The following is a 20135-nucleotide window of genomic DNA, read 5'->3' as shown; positions in this document are numbered from 1 at the left end:
AGCAACACGTTTAAATCTTCATATTCATACTAATTTTATTTAAAGTAGGATTTCGTTGCAGAGCAGTGTTTTTATTTTATTTTATTTTATTATGTCAATTATATCCCAAGATTTTGACTCAAAAATAATAGACATATCAAATCAGAAAAAAATAAGCTTTTCAAAAATGTCATAACCAACTATGATTCCTATTTAAAAAAATACAACTTTATGTGATTACAGTTACGAATGGTTGAAAAAATCGCTGATAACGTTATTAGATTTAAAAAAAAAAGTGCTTAATGTCTTTATTTCAAATGTGTATCTTTTATAATAAGAAAGATATGATTTTTTTAAGATTTCAATTGTTGCAAAAGCTGTCGTTTCTGCTAACTGAAGTCCAAAAAAATATGATCTGAAGCATTAAAAAATTTAACTTTGAAGATCTACATTTCGTGAAAAAAGGCTCAAACAATTTTTTGTAAGAACATATTGCATATTTTTTAGATTTTCATAAGAAGAAAAAAATTTTTTTTTGATAATTTCCTTAATTTTATATGAATATATTATATTATATTATATGAATATTTTATTTATTTTCTTATGAACTGAAAGCATTTGTATGTGTACGTACAGATAGTAAATGGTTCAAAGTAGCATAAATGCAACGAGACAAAAAAATAATTTTGAAAAATTAAAAAAAATCGTTAAAAAGATCTGTATGTGATAGTGATAGCAACACGTTTAAATCTTCATATTCATACTAATTTTATTTAAAGTAGGATTTCGTTGCAGACCAGTGTTTTTATTTTATTTTATTTTATTTTATTATGTCAATTATATCCCAAGATTTTAACTCAAAAATAATAGACATATCAAATCAGAAAAAAATAAGCTTTTCAAAAATGTCATAACCAACTATGATTCCTATTTAAAAAAATACAACTTTATGTGATTACAGTTACGAATGGTTGAAAAAATCGCTGATAACGTTATTAGATTTAAAAAAAAAGTGCTTAATGTCTTTATTTCAAATGTGTATCTTTTATAATAAGAAAGATATGATTTTTTTTTAAGATTTCAATTGTTGCAAAAGCTGTCGTTTCTGCTAACTGAAGTCCAAAAAAATATGATCTGAAGCATTAAAAAATTTAACTTTGAAGATCTATATTTCGTGAAAAAAGGCTCAAACAATTTTTTGTAAGAACATATTGCATATTTTTTAGATTTTCATAATAGTCTCTACTCGCAGTTCCAATTTGGTTTTAGATGCAATCACTCAACATCCCTAGCTATTAACTACCTTAGTGAAAAAATTTTGTCTAGTTTTGAAAATAAGGAAAATACCTATGTTTGCTGTTTGGACTCAACAAAAGCATTTGATTGTGTTGAGCATGGTATATTGTTACAAAAATTAAAATCATATGGATTCTGTGTCAGAAGTATTAGTTTGATGAATTCATACTTAATAAATAGATGTCAGTTCGTTTCTGCTCACAATATTAATTCCAATAAAATGGAAATTAAATTTGGTGTACCGCAAGGATCGGTCCTAGGACCGACTCTATTTCTCATCTTTATAAATGACCTGCCACTTTCTATTAAAGATACTAATTTCTTACTGTTTGCTGACGACACCACTATCTATGGCGCTTTTGATTCAAAAGAGGCTCTGGATCACATAAAAACTTGTGTTGAAACCAAAATTAAAGACTGGTTTATTGGTAACAAACTTACCGTTAATTGTGCCAAAACTCAAGAAATTATTTTTTCCTTAAACAAATCATTTATTACCCCTTCTTATATTAAGCTGTTAGGTGTTTTTCTGGATTGTGGATTGACTTGGGAAACTCATTGCGACTACTTAGTTACTAAACTTTCTAAAAAATTGTTCTTGTTTAGGCAGTTGGTATCTACCTTATCGACTAAAACTTTATTATCAGTTTATCATGCCATATTTCACAGTGTTCTTTCATATGCCATCCTTGCTTGGGGTCATTCGCCACATACAGCTAAATTATTCAAAATACAAAGAAAATGTATCAGAATTATTGCTGGCTGTCACTATCAGAGTGACTGTCGTCATTATTTCAGAAACTTCAAAATTTTAACGGTTCCCTGCACTTATATTTTGCAATGTCTTCTATATACTCATCAAAACTTAAACAAATATGATTCGTTTGATCATACATACTCCACCAGATTCCGGCATTTACTCAGACCAAATTTTCTGCGATTATCACGTACTAGAAACAGCACAAGTTATTACTGTATTAAATTATTTAACATGTTACCTGACACCTATAAAAACCTCGAGTTCAAGGCTTTTAAAAACTGTGTTAAATCTTTCCTGCTACAAGAGGCATTTTACTCTGTTGATGAATTCAGTAATTATTTTTGTAAAATGTCATCTTAACTAAGTTTTCTTATATAATTATTATTATCTGCTTTTGTATACGGTTAAAGTGTATTTTCTTGTTTTCTTTTCTTTTCTTGGTGACGTATGTAAGATACTTTGTATTTATAACATCAATAAAACATTATCATTATCATTATCATCATTATCATCATTATCAAGAAAAAAAAATTTTTTTGATAATTTCCTGAATTTTATATGAATATATTATATTATATTATATGAATATTTTCTTTATTTTCCTATCAACTGAACGCATTTGTATGTGTACGTACAGTTAGTAAATGGATCAAAGTAGTGTTAATGCAACGAGACAAAAAAAATAATTTTGAAAAATTAAAAAAAATCGTTAAAAAGATCTGTATGTGATAGTGATACCAACACGTTTAAATCTTCATATTCATACTAATTTTATTTAAAGTAGGATTTCGTTGCAGACCAGTGTTTTTATTATATTTTATTTTATTATGTCAATTATATCCCAAGATTTTGACTCAAAAATAATAGACATATCAAATCAGAAAAAAATAAACTTTTCAAAAATGTCATAACCAACTATGATTCCTATTTAAAAAAAATACAACTTTATGTGATTGCAGTTAAACGAATGGTTGAAAAAAATCGCTGATAACGTTATTAGATTCTTAAAAAAAAGTGCTTAATGTCTTTATTTCAAATGTATATCTTTTATAATAAGAAAGATATGATTTTTTTAAGATTTCAATTGTTGCAAAAGCTGTCGTTTCTGCTAACTGAAGTCCAAAAAATATGACCTGAAGCATTAAAAAATTTAACTTTGAAGATCTATATTTCGTGAAAAAAGGCTCAAACAATTTTTTGTAAGAACATATTGCATATTTTTTAGATTTTCATAAGAAGAAAAAAAAATTTTTTTGATAATTTCCTGAATTTTATATGAATATATTATATTATATGAATATTTTATTTATTTTCTTATCAACTGAACGCATTTGTATGTGTACGTACAGTTAGTAAATGGATCAAAGTAGCGTAAATGCAACGAGACAAAAAAATAATTTTGAAAAATTAAAAAAGTCGTTAAAAAGATCTGTTTGTGATAGTGATAGCAACACGTTTAAATCTTCATATTCATACTAATTTTATTTAAAGTAGGATTTCGTTGCAGAGCAGTGTTTTTATTTTATTTGATTTTATTATGTCAATTATATCCCAAGATTTTGACTCAAAAATAATAGACATATCAAATCAGAAAAAAATAAGCTTTTCTAAAATGTCATAACCAACTATGATTCCTATTTAAAAAAATACAACTTTATGTGATTACAGTTAAACGAATGGTTGAAAAAAATCGCTGATAACGTTATTAGATTCTTAAAAAAAAGTGCTTAATGTCTTTATTTCAAATGTATATCTTTTATAATAAGAAAGATATGATTTTTTTAAGATTTCAATTGTTGCAAAAGCTGTCGTTTCTGCTAACTGAAGTCCAAAAAATATGACCTGAAGCATTAAAAAATTTAACTTTGAAGATCTATATTTCGTGAAAAAAGGCTCAAACAATTTTTTGTAAGAACATATTGCATATTTTTTAGATTTTCATAAGAAGAAAAAAAATTTTTTTTTGATAATTTCCTGAATTTTATATGAATATATTATATTATATGAATATTTTATTTATTTTCTTATCAACTGAACGCATTTGTATGTGTACGTACAGTTAGTAAATGGATCAAAGTAGCGTAAATGCAACGAGACAAAAAAATAATTTTGAAAAATTAAAAAAGTCGTTAAAAAGATCTGTTTGTGATAGTGATAGCAACACGTTTAAATCTTCATATTCATACTAATTTTATTTAAAGTAGGATTTCGTTGCAGACCAGTGTTTTTATTTTATTTGATTTTATTATGTCAATTATATCCCAAGATTTTGACTCAAAAATAATAGACATATCAAATCAGAAAAAAATAAGCTTTTTTAAAGTGTCATAACCAACTATGATTCCTATTTAAAAAAATACAACTTTATGTGATTACAGTTAAACGAATGGTTGAAAAAAATCGCTGATAACGTTATTAGATTCTTAAAAAAAAGTGCTTAATGTCTTTATTTCAAATGTGTATCTTTTTTTCTGGTTTTCTAACACGAAACCATCATAAGCGCATTTCAGTTGATATTTTCTAGTATGAACGCAAAGCGAAACGTGGAGAATGCCTACGTTAGACTGAAATAAACAATTTTGAGGCTCTTGATGGACCTGTTGCTACACTTTGTTTCCCTTTCCGGCTTTTACCCTCCATAAGCTCGATCATAATTAGCGTTTTATTTGAAATTATAGTTCCACCACACCTCGTGGTTATTTCGTGAGAAAAAGCCGCGAATTAGCGATTCTATCCTGGCGACAAACTGTTTGTTCAAGAGTCATTAGTCGTCGAAAGGGTCGAATTTGAATATCTTGCACCCTTTTTTTATAACTGATTACCTGAAGATGGGCACGTACCGGGCTATTTATCCGCACAACGGCCCATTGTGAAGGGGTGAAAGACGACACGCCGCTGAATCTTTTCATCGGGCGTCTTTTGTGCGCTTTTGTCGAGCCAAATACCGCAAGATATTCAAATAGATTTTTATAAGTAAACATCTAATAAATTTTTATTGTGGTTGGTGTTTTGCCGGGGCGTGCATATTTTCCGATATCTCTCTTCCGTGTGAACGAAATTGGCCGTGATTTGAGCAAGGGGTTGTTTATTTTTCGGAACGGGTTTGGAAAGAAAGACCTCTTTGAATTTTGACCGGTCATTGACATTGCGTATAGACAAAAAATATAACAAGAGAAAAAAATCTAATTTTAACTTTCTTTCGACCATTTTTTGCTCGTCTGTATTTTTATTAAGGGAAAATCTACTTTGCAAGTTTAATTTTCTCTCTTAAAGCAAAAATATTCTTCGGCGAAACAAAGTCGAAAAAATGTTTGAATAACGGCGTGGGAATTTAATTGAATAAATAAAATAAAATTGCTTGCTGTGGCTTGTTTCTCAAAGTTCGTCCAAAAAACACCCTTCAAATCAAACATTGATCTAAACTAAAGAGACAATGGAGTCTTGCAAGATTTTATTCTTTAAATTTTTTTGTAGGAAAAAATTCAACGCTGGGCGCTAAGTTAAATAATTAATGCATAATAATAAATAAAATACCTAGTAGGTATCTAGGTATAGCGTTTTATAAGTAGTTTTTTTTTACCAAACTTTATTTAAAAATATTCCCATTTAGCATTTAGGTTATTTTGCCTAACAAATTTAATTTTAGTACTGAGCATTTCTACCCAGAATTTAGATTATTTTCTTTACTTGTGTCCATTTTATTCAAGATCTTCAACCCGTTTTTCTTTAAATTTTGAAATAAAAAGTCTTGAGTTAAGTAAGAATAATTGTTTTATTTGGAAGAGCCTAATGCTTATTTTTTATTTCAAAATATCCAGTTGCAGAAAACAGTCCTTAAAAACAGATATTTTTAAAAAGTTACTTTGTAAAAGTTACATTAAGATCTGAAAATGGGAGAAGAAGTACACCTATAATATAGTGTAAAGAAATAGATCTTGTTCACAGTGTGATAATTTCTGGACATTTGTAATACTTTAAAAATTTTAAGAAGAAATTTCTATATCTAACTAGTTTTTCTAGTATAAACCGTTTTAGAGTGTAAGCACTTTTGTGTAGCTTCAAAATTTTGAAAAAAAAAACAAATAGCAAAAAATCTAAAAACAAATCTTGAAACATTCGTAGAAAATTGTTTTTCTATGAAATGTACAAACCTTTTTATTTTTTTTTTAAGAAAAACCATTTGGATTTTTGAGCTCTTGCAAAGCTTTAAAGAAAAAAAAGTCGTAAAAAATCTAAACCTTTAAACATTTAGGTACGGAAAATTGACGAATTTAAAATAAATTCTATCTTTTGAATAAGTTTTGTTAAAGATAAGGAATTTGTTGAAGTGTTTTAAAATAAAAAAAGTAATAATAAAATAAAAAATTGCTCTTTTTTGTTGTTTCCATCGTCTCCCCGTTTTGGAAATTCAAATACAAAAATTTGTGAAAATCACAAGAAGATTTAACAAGTAAGCAATAAAAAAATCAAAATAAGGCAAAAATCATAAGACAATTGAAAAACTTCTAGAATTTTGAGTCAAAATCACTCTTTTACACAAGTTTTTCTACAAATGTGAGAAATTTTTAATATTTTTTCAGAAAATAAAAAGTTCCTCTAGAAATTTTCAAATTATATCAAGGATTTGAAAAGACGACAAAAAACGTAGCAAAACTCATTCTATTCACCACCATTTCACAAAATGATGAAATAGATATTGCTTTAATAAAAAATTGAGAGAAATCAAGTTTTTGTTAAATAGGTGTAAAGAATTTTTTAGAAATTTTCTAAATAATAAAACAATAATAAATAAATAAAAGGTTTTTTTCGGTGCTTTAGTCGTTTCATCGTTTCGGAAATTCAAATACAAAATCTGGAAAAATTGTACAAAAATTTGAAAAATAAGACAAAGACCGTAAAAAATCGAAAAATATAATGATTTGAAAACGTTTGAATAACTTTTAGAATTTTGAGAAAAAACATTCTTTACACAAGTTTTTTTCAGATATTATGTGAGGAACTTTTAGTATTTTTTTTAGAATAAAAAAAATTCACCGAGGAAATTCAAATTTTTATGTCAATACTTTGTAGAGACGCCAAAAATTGTAGTAATTTTTTTTTGATTCACTACTAAAAATGAGACAAAATAACCAATATTATTCCTTCTCACTACATAACTATTTCACAAAAATAGATCAAGTTAATGTGAATATTAAAAAAAACATTTGCAAAACTTCGTAAATTTTTTGATTTTATTTTATCGTAAACGGTAAAATGTTACTTTACCCACTAACTACTTCACGGTAAAACGAAATTTTATCGTCTAGAGAAATATGGTTCACAACCATTGTTGTTTTTCTGTTTTTGACATTTTTTTCTTAGTTGAATTTTTTGACGTTTATAATTGTCAATCAAAATAACTCACTAATTCAATAGAAATTATGGAGGATAAGATAAAATTTTGTATTGTACTCCATTATCTTCTCAAGCGCTCTCGAAGATAAAATAAAATTTTATCGTCTTGTATAATAAATAACTATTAAACTTACAAACCAAAAAAAAGGTGTTCTAACACTTTTTTGTTGCTTCAATCATGGAATTTATATACAAAAATTCTGAACAATATTAACAAAATTTTGTATTTTGGCAAAAAGTCAAAGTTTTAAAGAGTGTTTTATAAAAATAGAGGAAAACAGTGATGATTACTTTAACAAATCGAATTAATTTTTTCTTTTAATTGTTAATTAAAAAAAATAGAAATTAAGACTTATTGCCAATGTTGCACATTAATTTTGCTCCTGACTGTACGCCCAAATTGCCAAACCGTGAAAAATGATACGATCTTCACTTAATATTTTAATTCAATTCGCTTTTTGAGTAGTTTTATTATTCACCTTAAACCTCAGGAGGCGTTGCCGAATTTTGCAAGATGGCGCCTTTCAACTTTTGATTGTCGATAGTCCAATGAGAGAAATGGACTTGTTATCGATTGATTAATCATTTTTTGTAAAAATTCACCTTATCACTATTGCACCATATCGCCCAACCGCAGATAAAAAATTGGTAAATATTTAAGGTAAACATCTCCAAAGGAACGGAAATACACACAAGCAGTGAAAATTTTTAATACGTGTTCATTTCTCTTAATTTAAATCGCTTGTAAACAAAGTGTGCTCGGTGTGGGAAATCGTCTCGCCGCCCCCACCCTTGTCGTTTTCTTTCCCGTTCGTTCCGGAAAAATGTCGAAATAAAGCGCATCGGATGTTATATATTTTGATGTGTTTTCCTCGAAATGCAGTTTTCTTGCTTTTTTCGTCTTGCGCGCTGCACATGCAGCCGCCCCCGCCGCCCCCAATTAACCGCTCTTAACCGGTTAATCGTCACGTGTCGGCGCCATTTTTTGCGTCCCCGGAGGCGGTGCATCGCCGCCACCGCCGCCGCATTCTTCCTTATGCACCCCGAGACTATAACCAATCAATATTAAAACTCTATATGCGCTCGATACTTACTTCCGCGTGTATGTACATACAATTTTTTTACAATTTTTTCTTCGGCGCTGCACTTCTTTTTCTTTCTTATTTCTGTGTGCCCCAGTTCTCGGGCGGGCGCCGCACTTCAGTCGACGGAAAACTCCTGAACTAACAAGTGCATCGTCGTCGCGGCGCGGATGCAGGGCCGGCCTGAGGGCGCCCGACGAGTAATTAAACACGTGTGTGAAAGTGGGCCCCGCCCCACCGACGCCCCTCCACTCATTAACGCCGCGTTTTAATTGCCGACGCCGACATGGGACGTCGGACACGTGACGCCAGGACGCAGACGCCCGCAAATTAAACATACAACAACTCTGAAAAAAAAAGTTAACACTGTACCGAAAGTTCCTCAAAGTTCCTAAAATTTTTTTGCAAAATATTTTTCTAAAATGACGGCCGTTAGGCAGGTGGAGGACCATCCGATGGACAGTTCGGATTCGAGTGATTCGTGTGCCACCGTTTCGAACAATAACGAAAGCGTCATCAGTACTGGCACCGGCTTGTACAAGTCTGGCTTGAAATACAACGATTTTGTTAACAAGTTGGACACTTATAATAACAATCAGTTGCTTCTACCGACGCAGTTTTATAAGACACTACTTGCCAAAGCCGTGCTTTCGTCGAGTAATGATGATAAGACGAGTGTGTACAAGAATATGTTGCAATTTCATAAGGACAGGGAGTTTGAACAGGTATTATAGAAAAAAAGAAAAAAAAAGGAAAAAAAAACAGAAATTGCTTCAAAACAACACCGTTTTCTAATTTTTGATCATTAGTGTAATTTTTTTGGGAAAAATGGCACATAAAATTAGAAGTAACTTTTCTTACTTAGAATTTTCCCAGGATTATACCAATAAATCTGTGTTTAATTTTACTTAGTATAACTCATTTAAAATAAATTATTAATTAATATTTATAATCCAAATTTTTGTAATTTTTTGAAAAACAATTTTTCAAACTCAATTCGACCAGAAATAAATAAATAAATCTGAACTTAGGTAACCTTCTCCAAATTATTTGTGGGAAAAGGTATTTTTAACATTGAAATATTTTTTACTGGAGAAAGTACAGTTTTATAAGAAGAATGAAGAATAATAATTAAAAAAAAGAAAAAAACAACAACAATTAGTAGTATAACTCCAATAAAATGCACTTTTCAGTTTGCAAGAAGTGTGAAATTGCTTAAGAACAACAAATTTTCTTAAAGAAATTCGCTACTTTTCGTCCTACTTTTGTGCTCTAAAGTTTGAAAATAGGAGAAATAACGTCATTTTTGATCGATGTAGTTAGTGATTTCACGTTCTGGTTTAAGAACAGCTGGCGAAAAATAGAATTTTTAGTACAAAAATTGGTTTAAATGCTCGAAAAAGGGTGATTTTTTTGTGACAGATTAGTGGCTAAATTTTCGAAAAATGCAAAAACAACACCATTTCCGGCTAAGTTCAATTTTGACTAGAATATTTTTGGAGTATCATTTGGTTCCTGGTCTATATTTTACCCACAAATTTATTATTTATTTTATTTTATATTTTTCTATTTTATTTTGATTTTTTATATATTTTTAAATTTTTTATTTGTTTCAATGTTATTAGAGAAAACCAAAACTTAGTTTCAGTATTTATAAATTCTTTAAGAATTATAAGGCTATTACAACAATTTTTTGCGTGTCTAAAATGACTTTTGGAAACTTTTTTGAATTTTCTTCCATTATAAATTATAAAAATCTAAGAGAAAATGTCATAACACGATTAAAATAGCGAAAACTGTGTATAGATTAAATTAATTCTAACTACTAATTACTACTTTAACTTAATTAAATTTGCGACGAAAATAAAGTCCAGAAAGTGAAGATTTTAAGCCCAAAACGACTACATGGTATAAAATTTTTGAAACTTAATAAATTCGAAATGCTACTTTAACTAATTTAACTAATAATAACATTCCATATTATTATTTAATATTTACACCAGCTTTGCGAACATTGTTTAATTACAATTAAATTTTAATTCACTTTTAAACTGAGCCGAAGATTTACAGTTTCAGTCAAATTTTAATTTCTAATAAATTCTTTGCTGTCGATGTGTTGTCGATATTTATTAATTTTATTAAATTTTAATTCACCTTCTATAAATCGGTTATTTAATTGCGATCAATTTTAATTCGCAATTAATTTGAAGTATGTCGAAATTAAGACAACATTATTCAAATAATATTAATCGTGGGTTTAATCCTGGATTAAATTAAATTTGTCTGACCTAATCAGTTTTCACAACTCGTTTAATTTAATCTTTTTAAGTGTAAACAAGTAAAGAGCAAATTAATACGGATTAGTTTAATCCTTGTATTAATTTAATTCGTTTTAAAATCTGTTCTAAGTTTTACAAAATATTTTAATGCGATAATATTTTTTGACGTTTTTAATTCGCTTTGTGATAATCGATCTTAAACTGAACAGACGAACATTTCTGAAAAACTCAAAATTTAATTCACCATTAATTTGCAACTTAAATTTTATTTCGTTTTCCATAAATTGGTCCCAAGTTTTATTGAATATTTAGTTGTGATCCAGTTTTAATTCGCAATGAATTTGACATTTGTCGCTGTCAAGACACCTTCACTTGAATTATATGTAGATTAATCCTGGATTAAATTTTAATTCTCTTTCTGTTAGGCTCTACGGTTTATAGAACTTTAAGCTGCAATTAAATTCTAATTCGCAAATAATTAATTTAACGTTTGTCAAAACAAAGTAGTAAATGGACACTTAATTCAAATCAATTTTATTTCGCTTCCTGAAAATTGTCCTTAAAGTTTACAGAACAAATTTTAACTGACGATTAATTTGCAAGTTAATGGGAATAATAAAGGGTCGATTTATAGATGCGTCATTAAGTTAATCTGCAATTAAATGCATGATTAAATGATTACGTGACCAAATTGGAGCAATTTGATTGTTTTATTTGCGTTGTTAACTTTTAACAAAGAATTAAATTTCAACAAAACTTTCTATAAACCGGCCCTTAATTTTTAATAAGTAAATCGCAATTAAACACGAATTAGTTTAATTCTGAATTAGTTTTTATTTGTTTTAAATCGGTTCTACCTTTTACAGAAAATTTGATTTCGATCATGTTTTAATTCGCAATTAATTTGACCTTTGTAAAGTAAATGCCATCTTAAACCGAATTATATTAATTCTAGATTAAATTATAATTCGCAATTAATTTGTAATTGTGATGTCAATTTCAAATTAGTTTAATCGTGAAATCGGTTTTAATTCGCCTTTTATAAATCGACCTTTATTATCTCTCAAATTTTAATTCGGGATTAATTTGACGTTTTTTTTTGGTAAATGCCAACTTAATTAAAATCATGTTGTTTAATCCTGAATTAAATTTTAATTCGCTTCTGTAAAAAAATATGTTAGAAAAATAATATAATAATTTGTACGTATACAGGGTGTGTCTATTGAAAGTGTTTTTTCCTATATCTTAAAAACCAAGAGACGTACAAACATTATTAAATACATTATATTATTCTCTGTACATGTGAATTGTTTTAAACTTATTCACTTCCTTATAATTAATTAATAATTGGGAATATTAAGTAATATCAATAAAATTAGAAAAATATAAAAATATTAATTAATCTAAGTTTTATAATTTCTACAGTGTTATTCTAAAACAACGACTTTTGAGCAAGAAATTCTTAATAATAAGTTAACTAATTTTGTTTAAATCTGTACTTAAAAAATAATTTATGGAAAAAGTCCGTAATGATTTTGTAGGCTAAAAAATTAATTACAAGTAATTTAATTAGAAATTTGAAATAAAATGCATTCTGAATTTTAATAATTTATTTTAGCGTTTTTTTTTGGCTATTTATAAAATTAGTTAAATAAATCAGAAGTGATGCTCAATATTTCCGCTTTTTTACCGTTTCCGAATTTTCCTTATCGTTCGGCGCTTTTTAACATTCATTTATGGACACCGACACGTCGTAAACCGTCCAATTAACACCTCGAAACGAGAGAATTAAGAATCAACAAACCGAAGGATAAGATAAACATTTAACCCGAGTGACACTCTCTTTTTTTCCTCCCTATTCTCTCTAATTACATCGAATAAAAGAATGATTTTTTCTCGCGTTATTGTCACTTTCAAATGACATTATTACAAGACGCGTCCACCGCACTAATTCGATTAAAGCGCTGTAAAAGATTTTTCTTTCTTTTCTCTCCATCGCTCGAGAGTAGGTCAAAGTTTTAGCAAACAGTTTTTTGCGCTTGTTAATGTTTTAATTAGCAGTTGGCCTCTGTTCAGGTGCGAAATCGGCGAACGACCGCTTGAAAAAATACAATTTTTAAGTATTTTGATACAATTTTCTCCTCGTCGCGAAATGATAAAACAATACGAACAAATTAAAACAAAACAAAAATTCGTGGTGTTTCGATTGGTTTTTTTAAGGTGTTTCCCCCTTTTTTTTGCAGAAAGCATTCGGCTGGGACGGGGCCCAATCGGGTGGCAGCCCCTCGGGGCCGCAGTCGGGGGGCGTGGGAGGCCAGGGGGCCCAAGGACTCGTCCACTGGATGAGTGTTATGGCTGAGCATATGGATCCAGCGATGTCGCATTACATGTCCTGGAATCAAGAGGTGAGACATGTTGCACCATATTTGCCGTATTTTCCGTCATTTAGCGGTGTTTGTTCGATTGATAAGAAATTACAAGTGTGTGAGTGTTTAAACAGCCATTATCGCACGATTTTTTGACTTATCTTTGAGTGCGATGTGCTGGATAATTTTGGGCGATTTTTCGTTCTGGGTTTACGCAAATATTTTTCATATTTATGGTGAAAAAAGAACTAAAACTATCACATCTAATGTAGAATTAGTCAAGGATTCCGAATATGTACAATTTATTTAGATACGATTATTAGTTCCGAAATTATGGGTGAAAAATTGGTTGGTCAAAATTTTTCCAAAAAAATTCTCACAATTTTCGCATTTTTGACGAGAGAAGAATAAAACTATTATATTATTGTTAATTTGTTATTATTGAAAAATCTGTTAGTCAAAATTTTGTCAATTTGTTGAATTTTTTTTTAGTCAAAGTAGGCCCTGAAATTCAGAAATTTAGTTTAATTTGATTAATTTAACTTATTTATTTAATATAAATTACTGATGAACATTAGTGACCAATGGAAATCCAAATTTTTGAATTTTGTAATTTTTTGAAAAAAATGGTTTTTTCAAAAAAACAAACAAAAGTGCTTTCTGGACAAATTACATTTAAAAATTAATAAATCTAGGCTTACGCAATCTTCTCCACATTATTTGGGGAAAAACTTTTTTTCATTATTTTTTTTTTCTGAGAAAAGTGGGCCATGAAATTATCACAGAAATTATTTTTTTACACAGAATTCACAGGATTGTGAATTTATGTTTCATTTTGTTCTTTAAAAGAGAGTTTTAAATTATCGTTTAAAATTCAGTTTTCAATTTTTTTCTTCCTTAACAAGGCAATAGTAATATCTTTTTTTTAAACAGACAAATATTAAAAACATGCCGTTTTATTATCTCAAAGGAGTCGAGGATTCCGAATATGTTCAAATTATTTACCTATGATTATTAGTTCCGTAGTTATTGGTGAAAAATCAATTTTTTGAAAAAAAAATCTGAACACAGTGGGCTCTGAAATTGACGTATCTATTCAGAATTTATTCTGAATTGTAAGTCTGTATTTAATTTAATTAATTTAAATTATTTAATAAAAGTTACCGATTAATATTAGTAACCAATGGAAATAAAAATTTTTGTATTTTGTCAAAACTGCACCATTCAAAAAAACAAATAATTCCGACTGGAAATTAATAAATCTGGGTTTATGAAATTTTTTCCACATTATTTGTGGAAAATTGAATTTTTTTAATTTTGATGTTTTTTTTAATTTTTTTTTTTTTTGGAAAGTGGGCTATGACATTGTCATAGAAATGTCTTTTCTTACGCAGAATTTCCCAAGTATTATGAATCTGTGTTACATTTTGTTGTGTAAAAAAAAGTTTTTCAATTATCGGTTAAAATTCAATTTTCAATTTTCTTTCGTCCTTTCGACAATTTTTTTTAATAACTTAATTTTTAAACAGACAATTATTAAAACTAATAAACAATAGAGATCAAAATTTTAACAAGTTTTTGGTAAAATTTTGTGGTCGAAAATAATTACACAAATAAACCAGATTTCTTCGGTTAAAATACAAAATAAAAAAATAATTTAATAAAATAAATAAAATACAAAATAAATAAATACTGGCTTACACAACTTATTTCTGATAATAATAATTATTAGTGAGATTTTTTCTTTTTTTTTTGAAAAAATCATGAAACTTGAAGTGAATTTTCTTAGAAAGAATTTTCCCAGGTTTGTAAATCTGTCTTTAGTTTAATTAGTTTAAGTTTTTTTATTGTAAATTATTACTCAATATTAAGTATTATTAACCAATAAAAGTTTGAAGTTACATTTTTTTTTATTTTTGTAACTTTTTTAAAAACAATCGAAATAATTTTTTTGAGAGTAAAGTGGGCCATGAAATTGTCACAGTATCTGTATTCTTACAGAAAATTTTCCAAAGACTGTGAATCTGTATTTTGTTTTGTACAGTAAAAGAAAGTGTTATAGTTAAAATAAAATTTTAAATTTTTTTTTCGTCCTTGACAGGACAATACCAATTTTTTTTATTTTGACCAAAAAATTATTAAAATCGCCGTTTTATATAAAATGACGCAAAATTTTCCAAACTGTCAGATTTATACTGTTACAATTACATACTAATTCCAGGAATCAAAATTTTAGGATTTTTTTGAAAAAAATTAAGTAGGAATTCGGATCGAAAATTAATAAATCTGATTTTTTCTGAACAATTATCGTTCGGAATCCGTTTTATAATATTTTGTTTTAATCATTGTAATTACAAAATGCCGTTTTTTCATTTTAATTTTTTTTGAAAATTCTTTACAAGGAAAATATGAATACGACGTTTAGTGGGCCAAAAATTTTGAATGTGACAAATGTATTAAACGTCAACTTTAATTTTTAGTGTCAACAATCACTACGAACTTTTTTACCAGTTTTTGAAAAATAAATTATGACTAGAAATTAATAAGATTATAAAAGTAAAAAAAGTAAATAAATGCACGTAATTTGGTCGAAAAAAAATGTGATTTTGTTAAGATAATTGTTCTAGTAATTTTTTTTCATAAAATAATTTTTCCCGAATAACTAGTTTTACACAGAATTGTTCGGAAATTGTGAAACAGTGTTTATGATTGTTCTGCAAAAGATGATTTTGTGAATACTTATAGGTCAAAATTAATTTTCAATTTTTTTTATTTTTTACAAATTTTTCGGTGAAAAATGGTGAAATATTGGTTAATTGGTGAAATATGAAGTTAATTGTTTTTGCAACCAAATGTCGATCTCAGTTCAATACAATATTCATGGAAAGTTGATGTTATTTTTCATTTTTTCGAAATCGAAAATATTTTGTCAGAAAAATGTTTCTCCCATCTGATAAACCAAAAAAAATATTTTAGTTTTTAAAAATATTGTCAAAAAATAATTCTGAAATGAGCAAAAAACCATCAAAGGAACACTTCACAGCAAAATTAATTTTCAAAAATTTGTACCTTCCTCGGATAATTTTTTTTTATTATCATATTTGTTGGTGTTAATATGTTATCAGTTCTCAAGATATCGGTCAGAATTTGAATTTTTATCAACCTCCAATCGATCATAGTTTGATTGGTTTGTTTTTGCAATTTTCCCGAAAAACCACTTATACCTTATTCCCAAACCTCTCATTTTACGTAAAATTGTTCGAGGATTTCGTATCAGTTTCCACGTTTCAAGTAATTGGAAATTAATAAAATAATCGAGTTTTTCCATTAAGCCGTCCCTCGTTACTCGCCAAAAAACCCTTTCACCCCTCATTCTAAAAAAACGCACCAGCAACGGTAAAAGACAGTCGGGAATTAGCATACACGTCTTAAACAAAGCCCTTCCACCCCTTTGATAATTTTTTACCTCTTTCTTTTCTCCCGGCGATCTTTTAATTTTTTCAGTCGTCTCTCCATTCATCTCAGTGTTTCTCACGATAAATGAACGGCTCCATCATCTATCTTCCGTTTGTCTAATCGTTAATAGGCATTTTTGTCACGTTGCCATCGCGATTTGCATACGGGGTTGCCCGCTCGAACAGAAAAAATCGTCCCTCAGGTATATGCAGATGAGTGTCATAGTTTTTTGAGGGTCCTCTTATAGTTTTTTTCTATTATCTATGGATCCGCAGCGTTTTATTATCTCACGGTGTAAGAGCTCGCTTTAATTCTATTTATTTATGCGAAGGGTGCCAGCACAGTTTTTTGCAACCGGGCACAAATATGATGAATGCGTTTTAATTAGATGCTTTTTTGGGAAGCGAAAAAAACTCATATGGGTACACGTAACGGCCAACGCACCCAGATGGTACCAAAACCAGAATTTTTTGCGCAATTATTTCCACCAAATTGAGTTAAGTCGGAAAATTAATTAATTTTTTACAAAACCTACTGACTAAAATTATTTTGAAATAGACATGGTGTTTCACAGTGAGCTTCAATACAAACCTATGTTCTGCTTACATCTTAAAATAATTTAATTATTTTAAAATTTGTTTTACGAAAAGTAGGACTTCAAATTAAATCAAATTGGAAGCTAAGTGCAGTATTTTTTTCCAAAATTTGAATACGTTTTATTTAGTTACTTTAACAAGTCGGTACTAAGATTTAGATTAATTTAAAATTTAATTTAATTTAATTAGTAGAATATATCAAGTGTCAGTCGATTGCACTTATTAATTAATTACTTTAAAACTTTAAAATAATTTGTAATGTTTTTCAATTTTTTTACTAGATAATTAATTAAATTTAATTAGAAGAGTAAATTAAACAAAAATTATGAAAATACTCTTATCATTTTTTCACAACTGAGTTTTTGAAATTAAACTAAATCAGAAACTTTACAATTACAACATAAATTAGAGGGAAATATTAATTAGAAAAATAATTAAGCTACAGGGATTCGATTGCACGTTTTAATTAATTTATTAACATTTGAATGTAATTTTGAAAATGTCTCTGCAATAATCTGTTCACTATAATTAGAATTTAGTTTTTTAATTACTACTTGATTCATTCAATTCACTTTTAAATACTTTTTGATATTTTTTCAACATCTCAGTTCTTGAAATTAAATTAAATCAAAATCTGAAAAGTATTTTTTTAACAAAAATACAGACATTTTACGTTGTGTTATATTATAACTAATATTGCAAATACCAATAGATTTAAGTAAGTCAGATTAATTAATTAATTAATTAAGTTAAACAAAAATTAAAAAACATCATTGGACTTACAATAACATTTCAGTACTTAAAATTAAATTAGATCGGTTAGAAGTCATTTTAATTAGAATTAGAGTGTTTAGATTTTGCAAGAATTATTAGAAGAATAAATTAAATAATTCAATTACAGGGAACAAGAAGTGTGAAACATTCGATGAAACTTCTTAATTAATTAATCAACATTTGAATGTAATTTTAAGAATACCTCTACTTACAATAATTTGTTCACTAAGTGTCCAGTTTTTTAAGTACCTGATTAATTCAATTTACTTTTAGACACTTTTTGTCATTTTTTAACAACTCATTTATTGAAATAAAATTTAATCGGAAACGTAGAAGCAATTATTATCAAAATTAGAAGCAGATTAAGTCAAATTTAATTCAACTTAATTAGAACGATAAATTATACAAGAAATTATTACACTTTGACTAAATTAACTAATTATAGTTTTTTCACATCTCACTGCTTGAAATTAAATCTCATCGGAAATTTAGAAGTAATTTTAATAGAAGAGTTTTTAGAACGTAGAATAGAAAATTAAATTAAATTACATGGAATCAAAAATGTTTAAATATTCGATAGAACTTGTTAATTAATTTAATTGATTAACTAATTTTTAATTAATTATTTATTTTTAATTTATTAATTAATTTTTCGAATTATAATTACTAGTGTATTCTACAATAATTTGTTCCTTAAGCGTCAAGTTTTTTAATTACTTGATTTTTAATTCAATCTACTTTTAGTTCTTCAAATTAAATTAAATCAGAAGCTCAGAAGCAATTAATATCAAAATTAAAGGCACCTCACAATACCAATTATGTTAAATTTAATTTAACTTAATTCGAAGGATGAATTACACAAAAGATTATGACACTTTGACGGAATTAACTAATTAAAATTTTTTTACATCTCACTGCTTGAAGTAAAATCTCTTCGGAAATTTGGAAGTAATTTTGATAGAAGAATTTTTACAACATACAATAGAAGATTACATTAAATTACATGGAACAAAAAACGTGAAATATTCGATAGAACTTGTTAATTATTTAATTAATTTATTATTATTATTAATTTTTCGAATTATAATTACTATTATATTCTATAATAATTTGTTCCTTAAGCGTCCAATTTTTTAATTATTTAATTTTTTATTCAATCTACTTTTAGTTCTTGAAATTTTATTTAATCAGAAACTTCGGAATAATTTTTATCATTGTATTTCATTTAAATTGACATACTGGATGATTCAATTAAAAGTATATTTTTGCTTTATCCTAATTATTGCATAGAATTCAGCGTTTGCTATTAATTCCTTTATATTTTTCTTTATGCCTGTAATTTTTTCAGAATTAATTACTTACTTATAACTAGCTACAAAAATTGCTATTTTATTTATTACCTGAGAAAAAGCGATCCTTAAATATTGCTTTGTGCAAAAAATCCGTGATAGTAAATAAATAAATAAAATAAATATTAAATTAAGTTAAAATAAAAAAATCAAAGAAAGCTAACAAAAAAATTTTTCATATTTTTTATTATATTGAAATTAATACCAAACGATTTTTTTAAATTTTAATCTAGTCATCCATGACAGTTACCTCAGCAGTGAAATGTATTGTGTAAAATAACTTCAAACATCGCTTTATCTGTCAATATATTTAAAATGTTCATCGAAAAACATCTTATTACGGTTGACGTAACTGTCATGGATAACTAGATCAAAATTTATAAAAATCGCACGATATAATTAATTTTAATTTTATCGAATGATAAAAGAATCTGAAAAAAATCACATTTATAAGGAAAAACACGAAGTATTTAATAAGAAACGTAAAGTTTTCTGCGATATAGTAAAAATAACTTTAACAGACCACCTCTTATAACTAAGGTTTCGATAGTAAGTCAAAATGTAATATAATTTGGAAATTCAAATTCAAATGTAATTTTGAAAATACTTTCTTAATTTATTAAGTAAGCGTTAAATTTATTAATTATCTAATTAATTGACATTAATTTAAGTGACTTGTGACATTTTTTAAAAGTAATTTGTATAAAAATTGGAGCAACCTTACGTTGTAATTAATTTCTATTCCAAATAACTAAAATTTAGGGCCGGTTTGTAGAAAGCTTTGTTAAATTTTAATTCGTTGTT

The 20135-nt window shown here is 27.4% G+C and overlaps 1 protein-coding gene across 5 annotated transcripts in view; it reads left to right on the top strand.

The window, feature by feature from the left end:
- The window catches only part of LOC659822 (zinc finger protein rotund), a 145346-nt gene that overhangs the window by 59844 nt on the left and 65367 nt on the right, over positions 1-20135 (top strand). For 3 of the 5 annotated variants that reach the window (XM_015984902.2, XM_015984901.2, XM_015984900.2), the window contains exons 1-2: positions 8747-9236; positions 13034-13195. In XM_015984902.2, coding sequence (XP_015840388.1) covers positions 8934-9236; positions 13034-13195 — 465 coding nt within the window. In that variant the 5' untranslated portion in view covers positions 8747-8933. Of the gene's footprint in view, positions 1-8746; positions 9237-13033; positions 13196-20135 lie in introns of those variants that run through there. The other 2 variants (XM_064358285.1, XM_008203014.3) reach the window with 1 other exon arrangement.

This window comes from Tribolium castaneum, chromosome 8, assembly GCF_031307605.1.
Source record: "Tribolium castaneum strain GA2 chromosome 8, icTriCast1.1, whole genome shotgun sequence".
Lineage (NCBI taxonomy): Eukaryota > Metazoa > Arthropoda > Insecta > Coleoptera > Tenebrionidae > Tribolium > Tribolium castaneum.
The sequence above is the reverse complement of the archived record's forward strand: the minus strand, read 5'-3'. Positions and strand labels throughout refer to the sequence as shown.